Source organism: Delphinus delphis, chromosome X, assembly GCF_949987515.2.
Source record: "Delphinus delphis chromosome X, mDelDel1.2, whole genome shotgun sequence".
Lineage (NCBI taxonomy): Eukaryota > Metazoa > Chordata > Mammalia > Artiodactyla > Delphinidae > Delphinus > Delphinus delphis.
Genome location: NC_082704.1, coordinates 35,158,880 through 35,171,214, shown reverse-complemented (window position 1 = coordinate 35,171,214; position 12,335 = coordinate 35,158,880). Strand labels below are relative to the sequence as shown.

Genomic DNA, 12,335 nt, shown 5'->3' with positions numbered 1-12,335 from the left:
CTGGGAAGAATGTGTAAGCACAACAGCCATGACTGTTGGGGGGAGATAGTCCAGTACTTCTCCATCAACTCTTATCTATCCCTGGCCTAGTGTGCTGAGGGTGTATCATGATAGGTTACCACTTTCCTCTTCTGGTCTCACATGATCAGGCTCTACATGGGAATGCCACTTCTGAATCTTTTAAAAAGAGTCCCTTTATATTGGATTTGCCTGTGATAAATATAGTAAGGTACTTACTTATACACAAACAACAAATAAGATTTCAGGTGATTGGAATAGTTTTAGGGCAAGAAACAAGGTGTCTTGGTGAAAGTTTTGCGTTTTTAAAATAAATTTGTATTAGGAAACCTCTGTTACCATGATTACATTGTAATGTGTTCCTAAAGAGATTTCTTAGGTAACTCTTAACTGTTTTATGCTGAGTTAGATCTGTGGAACTTAATCATATGTTAAGATTTAATCCATTCAATCTCACGCTTGCATTTTAATTACAACCCATACCAGGAAACCAGGAAACCTTAATATTGCTGAGTTGTCTTAATTTTACCAATTTGACTTTTGTAGGTCCCAAGGGTAACCCTGGTCTCCCTGGGAAGCCAGGACTTACAGGACCTCCTGGACTTAAAGGAAACATAGGCGATATGGGCTTTCCAGGTGAGTGATGAAAATTTCCCAAATATTTAGTTCCATTAATGGAAGATGGTTCACTATCTTTGTTATTAGAAATGAGACTGGTGTTGATAGAGTCAAACAGAGACAATATCTAAGGCAGTCAGTGGGTAGAGCTCTCTCATTACCCAAATATTTGAAGTGCGATTTAAGAGACAGAGCTTTAGAAAGAATTCACAAACTTACATTGTTTTCTCCAGCATACCCTTTCACTTAAACTTCCTTGAAAAATAAGCTTTTATATAATCCTGGTTGTAAAGCTCATTATTATATATATCAGAATTTGAAGAATTCTTTTTAAAAGTCTTTTTGCTTGGTCATGTGCATCATATATATCCCACAAACAATATTTTGTAAAAGATTGCATATTACAATATTTTGTAAAAGATTGCATATTACAAAAAGATTGCATAATACAGTTACAATTGCATATTACAATATTTCTAACAGGCCCCCAGGGTGCAAAAGGGTCTCCTGGAGCTCCTGGAGTTCCTGGACAATCTGGATCCCCGGGATTACCTGGACAGAAAGGAGAAAAAGGTGATCCTGGTATTTCAGGCATTGGTCTTCCAGGTCTTCCTGGCCCAAAGGTAATCCTCCTCAGGTCTATGCCTGAGCAGATATGATTTTTCTTTAACATTGTACTCGTTCCTAATTCTTACTTAAACAAACTATAGAATGACGTGGTATAGTCTGGGCAAGAAGTTCATTCCTTCTCTTTTCTCCTATATTGTAAGGAGATATATTTTAGTTTTGCAGACAGTCCAAAATAAGGGGGGGAAATCTTTCTGATTTCTTTATTTTCCCTCTATCTTACTCTTTGAGCATGTTTCAGTAACCCAAAAGCATATTTCTGCCTAGCTTGGGGTTTTTTTTTTTTTCCTTTTTAGTGATGGAGTTGTTGGTCTTTGTCCTAATATTATTATTAACTAATTTGAAGAGGCTTATAGGCAAAGTAACTTATAAAATTAATGAAGGTGCAGTAGTATTCTTAACTGCATATCTGAGGTGTTTCTCCGAAAACAGTTTTACATATCTCTCTCTGTCCCTAGTCAGTGTGAAAACTTTGGTGGTATTTCTCAAGCAATCAAATCTAGAACTTGTTTAAGAATCACTGGACTCACAAATGTTTGATAACTGCTTAATTCCATGTAAAAAGGTAGTAATTGCTATTGATTTGCAGAAGTATTTTATAACTAGCAGAGAGGTATCCATTGTCTAATATATACGTTGCAAGTATTTTCTCCCAGTGAATTGTTTGTCTTATAACGATGTTTAATCATTCGGTTACAACACAAAACCTGAGAGTATTAGAAAAGGAATTGTGTTGCTCAACTTCCATGAAAGTAGTGAAACTTCCCACTGAGATAAGAAGTTATTGAATAACATTTTAAAGATAATTTCTTTTTAATAGTATACAAAAAGACTATATTTATTTTCTTTCTTTTTTTGGCTGCATCGGGTCTTAGTTGTGGCATGCGGGATCTTTTATTTGTTGCAGCGCGCGGGCTCTTCGTTGGGGTATGCAGGCTTCTCTCTAGTTGTGGTGCACGGGCTCCAGGGCACGTGGGCTCTGTAGTTTGTGGCACACAGCCTCTCTCATTGAGGCACGCAAGCTCTGTAGTTGTGGCACATGGGCTTAGTTGCCCTGCGGCATGTGGGACCTTAGTTCCCCAACCAGGGATCGAACCCGTGTCCCCTGCATTGTAAGGCGGATTCTTTACCACTGGACCACCAGGGAAGTCCCCAAAAAGAATATCTTTTGATTGCCCAGTCCGTCAACTTATTTTAAGAAGTAATCAAGAGAAATTTCTGCATATTAATTGTGGATTAACAGTATAAAGTTTATTGAAATGAATCTTAATTTTTTCTATTTAAATTTTATCAGTAATACATGAACACATATTTTACTAAAAATAATAATACAGACATATCAAGGGCAAAAGTGAAAATCTCCTTTATAACACATCTTCTTTATTCCATTCCCTTCCCCATAGAATCCACTGTTAATAGTTGGTGTGTAAATTTGAATCCCTTGCAACATATTCTTTCTCTTTCTCTCTCTCTTTCTCTCAGTACACACACACACACACACACGCACACACACGCACACACATATATACACACAGAATTTTGTTTTTTCTATAGTTTGTGTATATGTAGAATCATAGAATACACACTCTTCTGTATGCTACCTTATCACTTATGCCTTTTAATATTTCTTCTTTCAGTATATCTTAATCAGTTTTCTTCCTCAGTGTACATCATTGTTAATGGCTGCATGATATCCTACTTCTGTTGCAATTCATATCATAATGAACATTCTTACACATATCTGTGGACACATGTACAATTATTTATACTGTAGAGATTCGTAAAAGTGAAATTGCTGGGTCAAAAGATATGTGCATTTCAATTTTTGTCTTTTTAAGTTTTTATATTAATAGTAACAAATTAGACTGATTTTAAAAATCAACCAGCACACCGTAGTGTATACAGAAGTAGAAATATAATGTTGTACACATGAAACTTTTATGTATAATGTTATAAATCAATAAAAATAAAATCAACCAGTATGAAGTGATGTAAAATGAGAACTCGTCTTTCCACACATTTACATACTCCAAATCCACAGTTCTTCCCCTCAGTTATTGATGCATGGAATGATGTGGCATCTTCGAATGGAAGTTATATTTTTATTTATATGCATGAAATCATATTCAGTACTATATATCTGCTCTGGACCTAGTGGTCATAGTTTGTAGATCTTAGCATACTTTCTTTATCAGCCTATAAATATACACCTCATTCTTTTTCATAATTATAAAGTATTTTCTGTTTAGGTTAACCATAAATAATTTAACCTATTATTAGTACTGAAGTTGTTTCTATATTTTCATGATTACAAACATATGTTGCACTGAAATTCTTATCCATATCTACATAAATATCTTAAGATTATTTGGTAAATATTGCCATAGAATAAATTCTGAATAGATTTGCTGGAATCCAGCATACATATGTCTTTTTGTTTTTTACATCTTTATTGGAGTATAATTGCTTTACAATGGTGTGTTAGTTTCTGTTTTATAACAAAGTGAATCAGTTATACATATACATATATCCCCATATCTCCTCCCTCTTGCATCTCCCTCCCACCCTCCCTATCCCACCCCTCTAGGTGGTCACAAAGCACCAAGCTGATCTCCCTATGCTATGCGGCTACTTCCCACTAGCTATCTATTTTATCTTCGGTAGTATATGTAAGTCCATACCACTCTCTCACTTTGTCCCAGCTTACCCTTCCCCCTCCCCGTGTCCTCAAGTCCATTCTCTACATCTGCGTCTTTATTCCTGTCCTACCCCTAGGTTCTTCACATCCATTTTTTTTTTTAGATTCCATATATATGTGTTAGCATACAGTATTTGTTTTCTCTTTCTGACTTACTTCACTCTGTATGACAGACTCTAGGTCCATCCACCTCACTACAAATAACTCAATTTCGTTTCTTTTTATGGCTGAGTAATATTGCATTGTATATATGTGCCACATCTTCTTTATCCATTCATCTGTCGATGGACACTTAGGGTTGCTTCCATGTCCTGGCTATTGTAAATAGAGCTTCAGTGAGCATTGTGGTACATGACTCTTTTTGAATTATGGTTTTCTCAGGGTATATGCCCAGTAGTGGAATTGCTGGGTCGTATGGTAGTTCTATTTTTAGATTTTTGAGGAACCTCCATACTTTTCTTCCTAGTGGCTGTATCAATTTACATTCCCACCAACAGTGCAAGAGGGTTCCCTTTTCTGCACACCCTCTCCAGCATTTATTGTTTGTAGATTTTTTGATGATGGCCATTCTAACTGGTGTGAGTTGATGCCTCATTGTCGTTTTGATTTGCATTTCTCTAATGATTAGTGATGTTGAGCATTCTTTCATGTGTTTGTTGGCAGTCTGTATATCTTCTTTGGAGAAATGTCTGTTTAGGTCTTCTGCCCATTCTTGGACTGGGTTGTTTGTTTTTTTGATATTGAGCTACATGAGCTGCTTATAAATTTTGGAGATTAATCCTTTGTCAGTTGCTTCATTTGCAAGTATTTTCACCCATTCTGAGGGTTGTCTTTTCGTCTTCTTTATGTTTTCCTTTGCTGTGCAAAAGCTTTGCAGTTTCATTAGGTCCCATTTGTTTATTTTTGTTTTTATTTCTATTTCTCTAGGAGGTGGGTCAAAAAGGATCTTGCTGTGATTTATGTCATAGAGTGTTCTGCCTATGTTTTCCTCTAAGAGTTTTATGGTGTCTGGCCTTACATTTAGGTCTTGAATCCATTTTGAGTTTATTTTTGTGTATGGTGTTAGGGAGTGTTCTAATTTCATTCTTTTACATGTAGCTGTCCAGTTTTCCCAGCACCACTTATTGAAGAGACTGTATTTTCTCCATTGTATATTCTTGCCTTCCTGGTATAAACCCCACTTGATCATGGTGTATGATCCTTTTAATGTACTGTTGGATTCTCTTTGCTAGTATTTTGTTGATGATTTTTGCATCTATGTCGATCAGTGATATTGGCCTGTAGTTTTCTTTCTTTGTGACATCTTGGTCTGGTTTTGGTATCAGGGTGATGGTGGCCTCGTAGAATGAGTTTGGGAGTGTTCCTCCCTCTGCTATCTTTTGGAAGAGTGTGAGAAGGATAGGTGTTAGCTCTTCTCTAAATGTTTGATAGAATTTGCCTGTGAAGCCATCTGGTCCTGGGCTTTTGTTGGTTGGGAGATTTTTAATCACAGTCTCAATTTCAGTGCCTGTGACTGGTCTGTTTATATTTTCTATTTCTTCCTGGTTCAGTCTCGGAAAGTTGTGCTTTTCTAAGAATTTGTCCATTTCTTCCAGGTTGTCCATCTTATTGGCATATAGTTGCTTGTAGTAATCTCTCATGATCCTTTATATTTCTGCAGTGTCAGTTGTGACTTCTCCTTTTTCATTTCTAATACTATTTTAAAGGATCTTTTTTTTTTAGATGTTGGGGGTAGGAATTAATTAATTAATTTTTGCTGTGTTGGGTCTTCATTTCTGTGCGAGGGCTTTCTCTAGTTGTGGCAAGCAGGGGCCACTCTTTATCGCGGTGCGCGGGCCTCTCGCTATCACGGCCTCTCTTGTTGCGGAACACAGGCTCCAGACGCGCAGGCTCAGTAGTTGTGGCTTATGAGCCTAGTTGCTCTGCAGCATGTGGGATCTTCCCAGACCAGGGCTCGAACCCATGTCCCCTGCATTAGCAGGCAGATTCTCAACCACTGCGCCACCAGGGAAGCCCTCTAATACTATTAATTTGAGTCTTCTCCCTTTTTGTCTTCGTGAGACTGGCTAATGGTTTATCAATTTTGCTTATCTTCTCAAAGAGCCAGCATTTAGTTTTACTGATCTTTGCTATTGTTCCCTTCATTTCTTTTTCATTTATTTCTGATCTGATCTTTATGATTTCTTTCCTGCTGCTAACTTTGGGGGTTTTTTGTTCTTCTTTCTCTAATTGCTTTAGGTGTAAGGTTAGGTTGTTTATTTGAGGTTTTTCTTGTTTCTTGAGGTGGGATTGTATTGCTATAAACTTCCCTCTTAGAACTGCTTTGGCTGTATCCCTTAGGTTTTGGGTCATCGTGTTTTCATTGTCATTTGTTTCTAGGTGTTTTTTTATTTCCTGTTTGATTTCTTCAGTGATCTCTTGATTATTTAGTAGTGTAAGGTTTAGCCTCCATGTGTTTGTATTTTTAACAGATTTTCTTCTGTAATTGATATCTAGTCTGAACGCGTTGTGGTTGGAAAACATACTTGATATGATTTCAATTTTCTTAAATTTACCAAGACTTGATTTGTGACCCAAGATATGACCTATTCTGGAGAATGTTCCATGGGCACTTGAGAAGAAAGTGAATTCTGTTGTTTTTGGATGGAATGTCCTATAAATATCAATGAAGTCCATCTTCTTTAATGTATCATTTAAAGCTTGTGTTTCCTTATTTATTTTCATGTTGGATGGTCTGTCCATTGGTGAAAGTGGGGTGTTAAAGTCCCCTACTATTATTGTGTTACTGTCGATTTCCCCTTTTATGGCTGTTAGCATTTGCCTTACATATTGAGGTGCTCCTATGTTGGGTGCATAAATATTTACAATTGTTATATCTTCTTCATGGATTGATCCCTTGATCATTATGTAGTGTCCTTCTTTGTCTCTTGTAATAGTCTTTATCTTCAAGTCTATTTTGTCTGATACGAGAATTGCTACTCCAGCTTTCTTTTGATTTCCATTTGCATGGAATATCTTTTTCCATCCCCTCACTTTCAGTCTGTATGTGTCCCTAGGTCTGAAGTGGGTCTCCTGTAGACAGCATATATACAGGTCTTGTTTTTGTATCCATTCAGCCAGTCTATGCATTTTGTTTGGAGCATTTAATCCATTTACATTTAAGGTAATTATCAATATGTATGTTCCTATTACTGTTTTCTTAGCTGTTTTGCTTTTGTTATTGTAGGTCTTTTCCTCCTTTTGTGTTTCCTGGCTAAAGAAGTTCCCTTAGCATTTGTTGTAAAGCTGGTTTGGTGGTGCTGAATTCTCTCAGCTTTTGCTTGTCTGTAAAGGTTTTAATTTCTCTGTCGAATCTGAATGAGATCCTGGCTGGGTAGAGTCATCTTGATTGTAGGTTTTTCCCTTTCGTCACTTTAAATATGTCCAGCCACTCCCTTCTGGCTTGCAGAGTTTCTGCTGAAAGATCAGCTGTTAACCTTATGGAGATTCCCTTGTGTGTTATTTGTTGTTTTTCCCTTGCTGCTTTTAATATGTTTTCTTTGTATTTAATTTTTGATAGTTTGATTAATATGTGTCTTGGCATGTTTTCCTTGGATTTATCCTGTATGGGACTCTCTGTGCTTCCTGGACTTGACTGATTATTTCCTTTCCCAAATTAGGAAAGTTTTCAACTATAATCTCTTCAAATATTTTCTCAGTCACCTTTTTTTTCTCTTCTTCTTCTGGGACCCCTATAATTCGAATATTGGTGCGTTTAACGTTGTCCCAGAGTTCTCTGAGACCGTCCGTAATTCTTTTCATTCTTTTTTCTTTATTCTGTTCTGTGGTAGTTATTTCCACTATTTTATCTTCCAGGTCACTTATCCGTTCTTCTGCCTCAGTTATTCTGCTATTGATTCCTTGTAGAGAATTTTTAATTTCATTTATTGTGTTGTTCATCATTGTTTGTTTGCTCTTTAGTTCTTCTAGGTCCTTGTTAAACGTTTCTTGTATTTTCTCCATTTTATTTCCACGATTTTAGATCATGTTTACTATCATTACTCTGAATTCTTTTTCAGGTAGACTGCCTATTTCCTCTTCATTTGTTTGGTTTGGTGGGTTTTTACCTTACTTCTTCATCTGCTGTGTGTTTCTCTGTCTTCTCATTTTGCTTAACTTACTGTGTTTGGGGTCTCCTCTTTGCAGGCTGAAGGTTAGTAGTTCCCATTATTTTTGGTGTCTGCCCCCAGTGGCTAAGGTTGGTTCATTGGGTTGTGTAGGCTTCCTGGTGGAGGGGACTTGTGCCTGTGTTCTGGTGGGTGAACCTGGATCTTGTCTTTCTGATGGGCAGGTCCGTGTCTGGTGGTGTGTTTTGCGGTGTCTGTGACCTTATTATGATTTTAGGCAGCCTCTCCGCTAATGGGCGGGGTTGTGTTCCTGTCTTGCTAGTTGTTTGGCACAGGGTGTCCAGCACTGTAGCTTGCTGGTCATTGAGTGTACCTGGGTCTTAGTGTTCAGATGGAGATCTCTGGGAGAGCTTTCACCATTTGATATCACGTGGAGCTGGAGGCGTCTGGTGGACCAATGTCCTGAACTCGCCTCTCCCACCTCAGAGCCACAGGCCTGACACCCAGCCGGAGCACCAAGACCCTGTCGGCCACACGGCTCAGAAGAAAAGGGAGAAAAAAAGAAAGAAAGAAAGAAAAAATAAAGTTATTAAAATAAGAAATAATTATTAAAAATAAAAACAATTAAAAAGTAATAAAACAAAACAAACAAAAAAAACCAGACAGACAGAACCCTAGGAAAAATGGTAAAAGCAAAACTCTACAGACAACATCACCCAAAGAAGCATGAACATACACACTCACAAAAAGGGAAAAAGGAAAATAATATATATATCATTGTTCCCAAAGTCCACCGCCTCAATTTTGGGATGATTTGTTGTCTATTCAGGTATTCCACAGATGCAGAGTGCATCATGTTGATTGTGGAGATTTGATCCGCTGCTCCTGAGGCTGCTGGGAGAAATTTCCCTGTCTCTTCTTTGTTCACACAGCTCCTGGGGTTCAGCTTTGAATTTGGCCCCACCTCTGCATGTAGGTCACCTGAGGGCATCTGTTCTTCGCTCAGACAGGATGGGGTTAAAGGAGCAGCTGATTAGGGGGCTCTGGCTCACTCAGCCCGAGGTGGGCATGGAGGGGTACGGAATGCGGGGCGAGCCTGCGGTGGCAGAGGCACACATGTCTTTGCACCAGCCTGAGGCGCGCCATTTGTTCTCCCTGGGAAGTTGTCCCTGGATCACGGGACCCTGGTAGTGGCGGGCTACACAGGCTCCTGGGAGGGGTGGTGTGGATAGTGACCTGTGCTTGCACACAGGCTTCTTGGTGGCTGCAGCAGCAGCCTTAGCATTTCATACCCGTCTCTGGTGTCCGCGCTGATAGCCGCGTCTCGCGCCTGTCTCTGGAGCTCGTTTAGACGGTGCTGTGAATCCCCTCTCCTCGCACACCCCGAAACAATGGTCTCTTCCCTCTTAGGCAGGTCCAGACTTTTTCCCTGACTCCCTCCCGGCCAGTTCTGGCTCACTAGCCCCCTTCAGGCTGTCTTCACGTGGCCAACCCCAGTCCTGTCCCTAGGATCTGACCTCCGAAGCCCGAGCCTCAGCTCCCAGCCCCCACCCGCCCTGGTGGGTGAGCAGACAAGCCTCCCGGGCTGGTGAGTGGTGGTCAGCACCGATCCTCTGTGCGGGAATCTCTCCACTTTGCCCTCTGTACCCCTGTTGCTACGCTCTCCTCCGTGGCTCCGAAGCTTCCCCCTGCCATCCCCCATCTCCACCAGCGAAGGGGCTTCCTAGTGTGTGGAAACTTTTCCTCCTTCACAGCTTCCTCCCCAAGGGACAGGTCTCGTCCCTATTCTTTTTTCTCTGTTTTTCCTTTTTTCTTTTGCCCTACCCAGGTACGTGGGGAGTTTCTTCTGCCAGCGTTCAGTAGGTGTTCTGTAGGAGCTGTTCCACATGTAGATGTATTTCTGATGTATTTGTAGGGAGGAAGGTGATCTCCACGTCTTTCTCTTCTGCCATCTTGAAGGTCTTCCTCTAATTGCTGCTTTTCCTCATTTTCTCGTGGAGTGTCTAACTTTTTTTCCCTTGTTGCTTAGTCTGGTTTCCCTTGCTCATAGGGGGCCGCATGCAGAGTTCTCGCACCTGGCCCTTCAGACCAGAGTTCCTCCTGGGAAATAACTGTGCCAACACCTCAGCTCTGGGATGGTGTGCAGAAGCCTGTATATTCCTTTTTAATATTGATAGTTACTGGCAAATTTTTCTAATTAAGTAGCTCTACTGCTTGATACTCCCTTGATCAGTGTAAGAAATTTTCTATTTTCTCCTCATTTTACAAGTATTAGGTATTATCAGTCTTTCTAATTTTGCCAATCTAATGGGTAAAAAGTAGCATATCATTGTTTAAATTTGAATTTTCCTGATTCCAAGTGAGATTTCTTCTATGTATATCTGCTCAGCAAATTTTCTATTCATACTCTTTGCCTCATTTTTTAGAAGGGGATTTGCTTATGTATTTCCTATTGATTTGTAAAAGTACTTTATAAACACCAAAGATGCATCCATTGTCTATTATATATGTTGCAAATAGTTTCTCCCAGTCAGTTGCTTGTCTTACTACAGTGTTTACTGTATATTTCATCAAGTAGAAGTTTAACATTTTAACATAAACGAATGTTATACTCATTCATTCATTCAAAAAATACCTATTGAGTATGTATGATGTGCCAGGAACTATTTTAGGTGCTGGAGATAGAGTATGAGTGAAACAAATTCACTGCCTGCATGGAGTTTACATCTAGTCAGTGAACAAAATAAACAAAATAAATAAGTTTGTTAGAAGGTATTGCAAAATTAGAGTGAGGCTTGGGGATAAGAATTGCTGAGAAATGTTACATTTTTTAAAATAGGGTAGTAAGGAAAAGCTTCTCTGATAACAATTGTTTAAGTGGCTTCATGCAATGAGGGGGTTAGTCATTCAAAGACCCTGGCATTTCGAGAAATATAAATGAGGCTAGTGTGAATTAAGCCAAGTATTGAGGTGAAAGTCAATAGGAGATGAGATCAGGTTGGTAATGGAGGGTAGATTATCTAGGGCTTTTTAGATCATAGTAAGGCTTATACTCCTAAGTGAAATAAGGGACAAGTGGAAGGAATAACATGATTGTACTTTAATTAAAAAAAAAATCACAGCTCTCATTTTGGATATAAATCACAGAGGAGTAAGGATGAAAAGAGTGAGACCAATTATGACACTTTTTATTATTATTATTTTATTTTTATTTTTATTTATAATACAAACTAGAGATGTTGATAGCTTGGATCAGGGTGGTGGCAGTGGAAGTGATAAGAAACTGTCATAATCTTAAGATATTTTCCAAGTCAAGCCAGCAAGATTTGTGTATGGAATATGAGAGAAAGAGAGATGTCAAGAATGACTCTAAAGTTTTTATCTGAGCAACTGCAAGAATGGAGTTGCTACATACTTAGATAGGAAAGATTTGGGGAGAAACAGATTTGGCAGAAAAGATCAGGAGCATAGTTTTCTGAATGTTATGAAGACTTCTATATCTAAGATTATAAAAAGAATCCTATATATTTTATTCCAGTATTTGCATGACTTTGTTCTTTATGTTTACATCTTTAACCCATCTGACTTTTTCTGTGTGTTTTGCAAGGTGAGGAACTATATATTTTTTTCCAAATAAATTATCGAAATAACCCAAACCCATTTGTTATGAGCTCCATTCTTTACTCATTGATTTGAAATTACATTTTAAAATTTTTCTAAATTTGTTTATACATATTTTTTTCTAGACTGAGTGAACTTTAACATCCATATAGTGCAACCAAAATTACCATAATAATTCATCTCTGAAACTATAATGGATGGCAGCAGAAAACCATGTTTCAACTGGCCAGTGTCCACAGTATATTCAACTCTTCAAGCAAGAGGCTAACTCTTAGTTTTTCTATGCATCCTACAAGTATATTTCAATAAGGAAATCTACACTAAATTTGGACATTTGCAGAGCTGACAAAACCAGGAAATCATGTATTTGAAGTATCCTACTCTTTCTTTCAGGTGGTATTATTTTATCTTAAAATGATGACATATTTAAAAAATAAGATTTTACCTCTCAGTTCTAATAGGCACAGGCAGTCCTTGCTTTGTACAGTTCTGATATGCACAAATTTGTTACCACAGTTTAGTTAAATAGCATCAGTCCACAACAATATGGTTCAAATTTAATTTACCATGATATATTAGCTCTTCAATCCCTAAACCACTATGTAAATATCTGCTGTGCATCATGATCAGTGAGCAGTCATTTCACT

General features: G+C 38.3%; 1 protein-coding gene across 1 annotated transcript in view; it reads left to right on the top strand.

The window, feature by feature from the left end:
* Positions 1-12,335, top strand: part of COL4A5 (collagen type IV alpha 5 chain) — a 217,903-nt gene that overhangs the window by 166,850 nt on the left and 38,718 nt on the right. The window contains exons 35-36 of the mRNA XM_060002285.1: positions 565-654; positions 1,120-1,259. Coding sequence (XP_059858268.1) covers positions 565-654; positions 1,120-1,259 — 230 coding nt within the window. The remainder of the gene's footprint in view (positions 1-564; positions 655-1,119; positions 1,260-12,335) is intronic.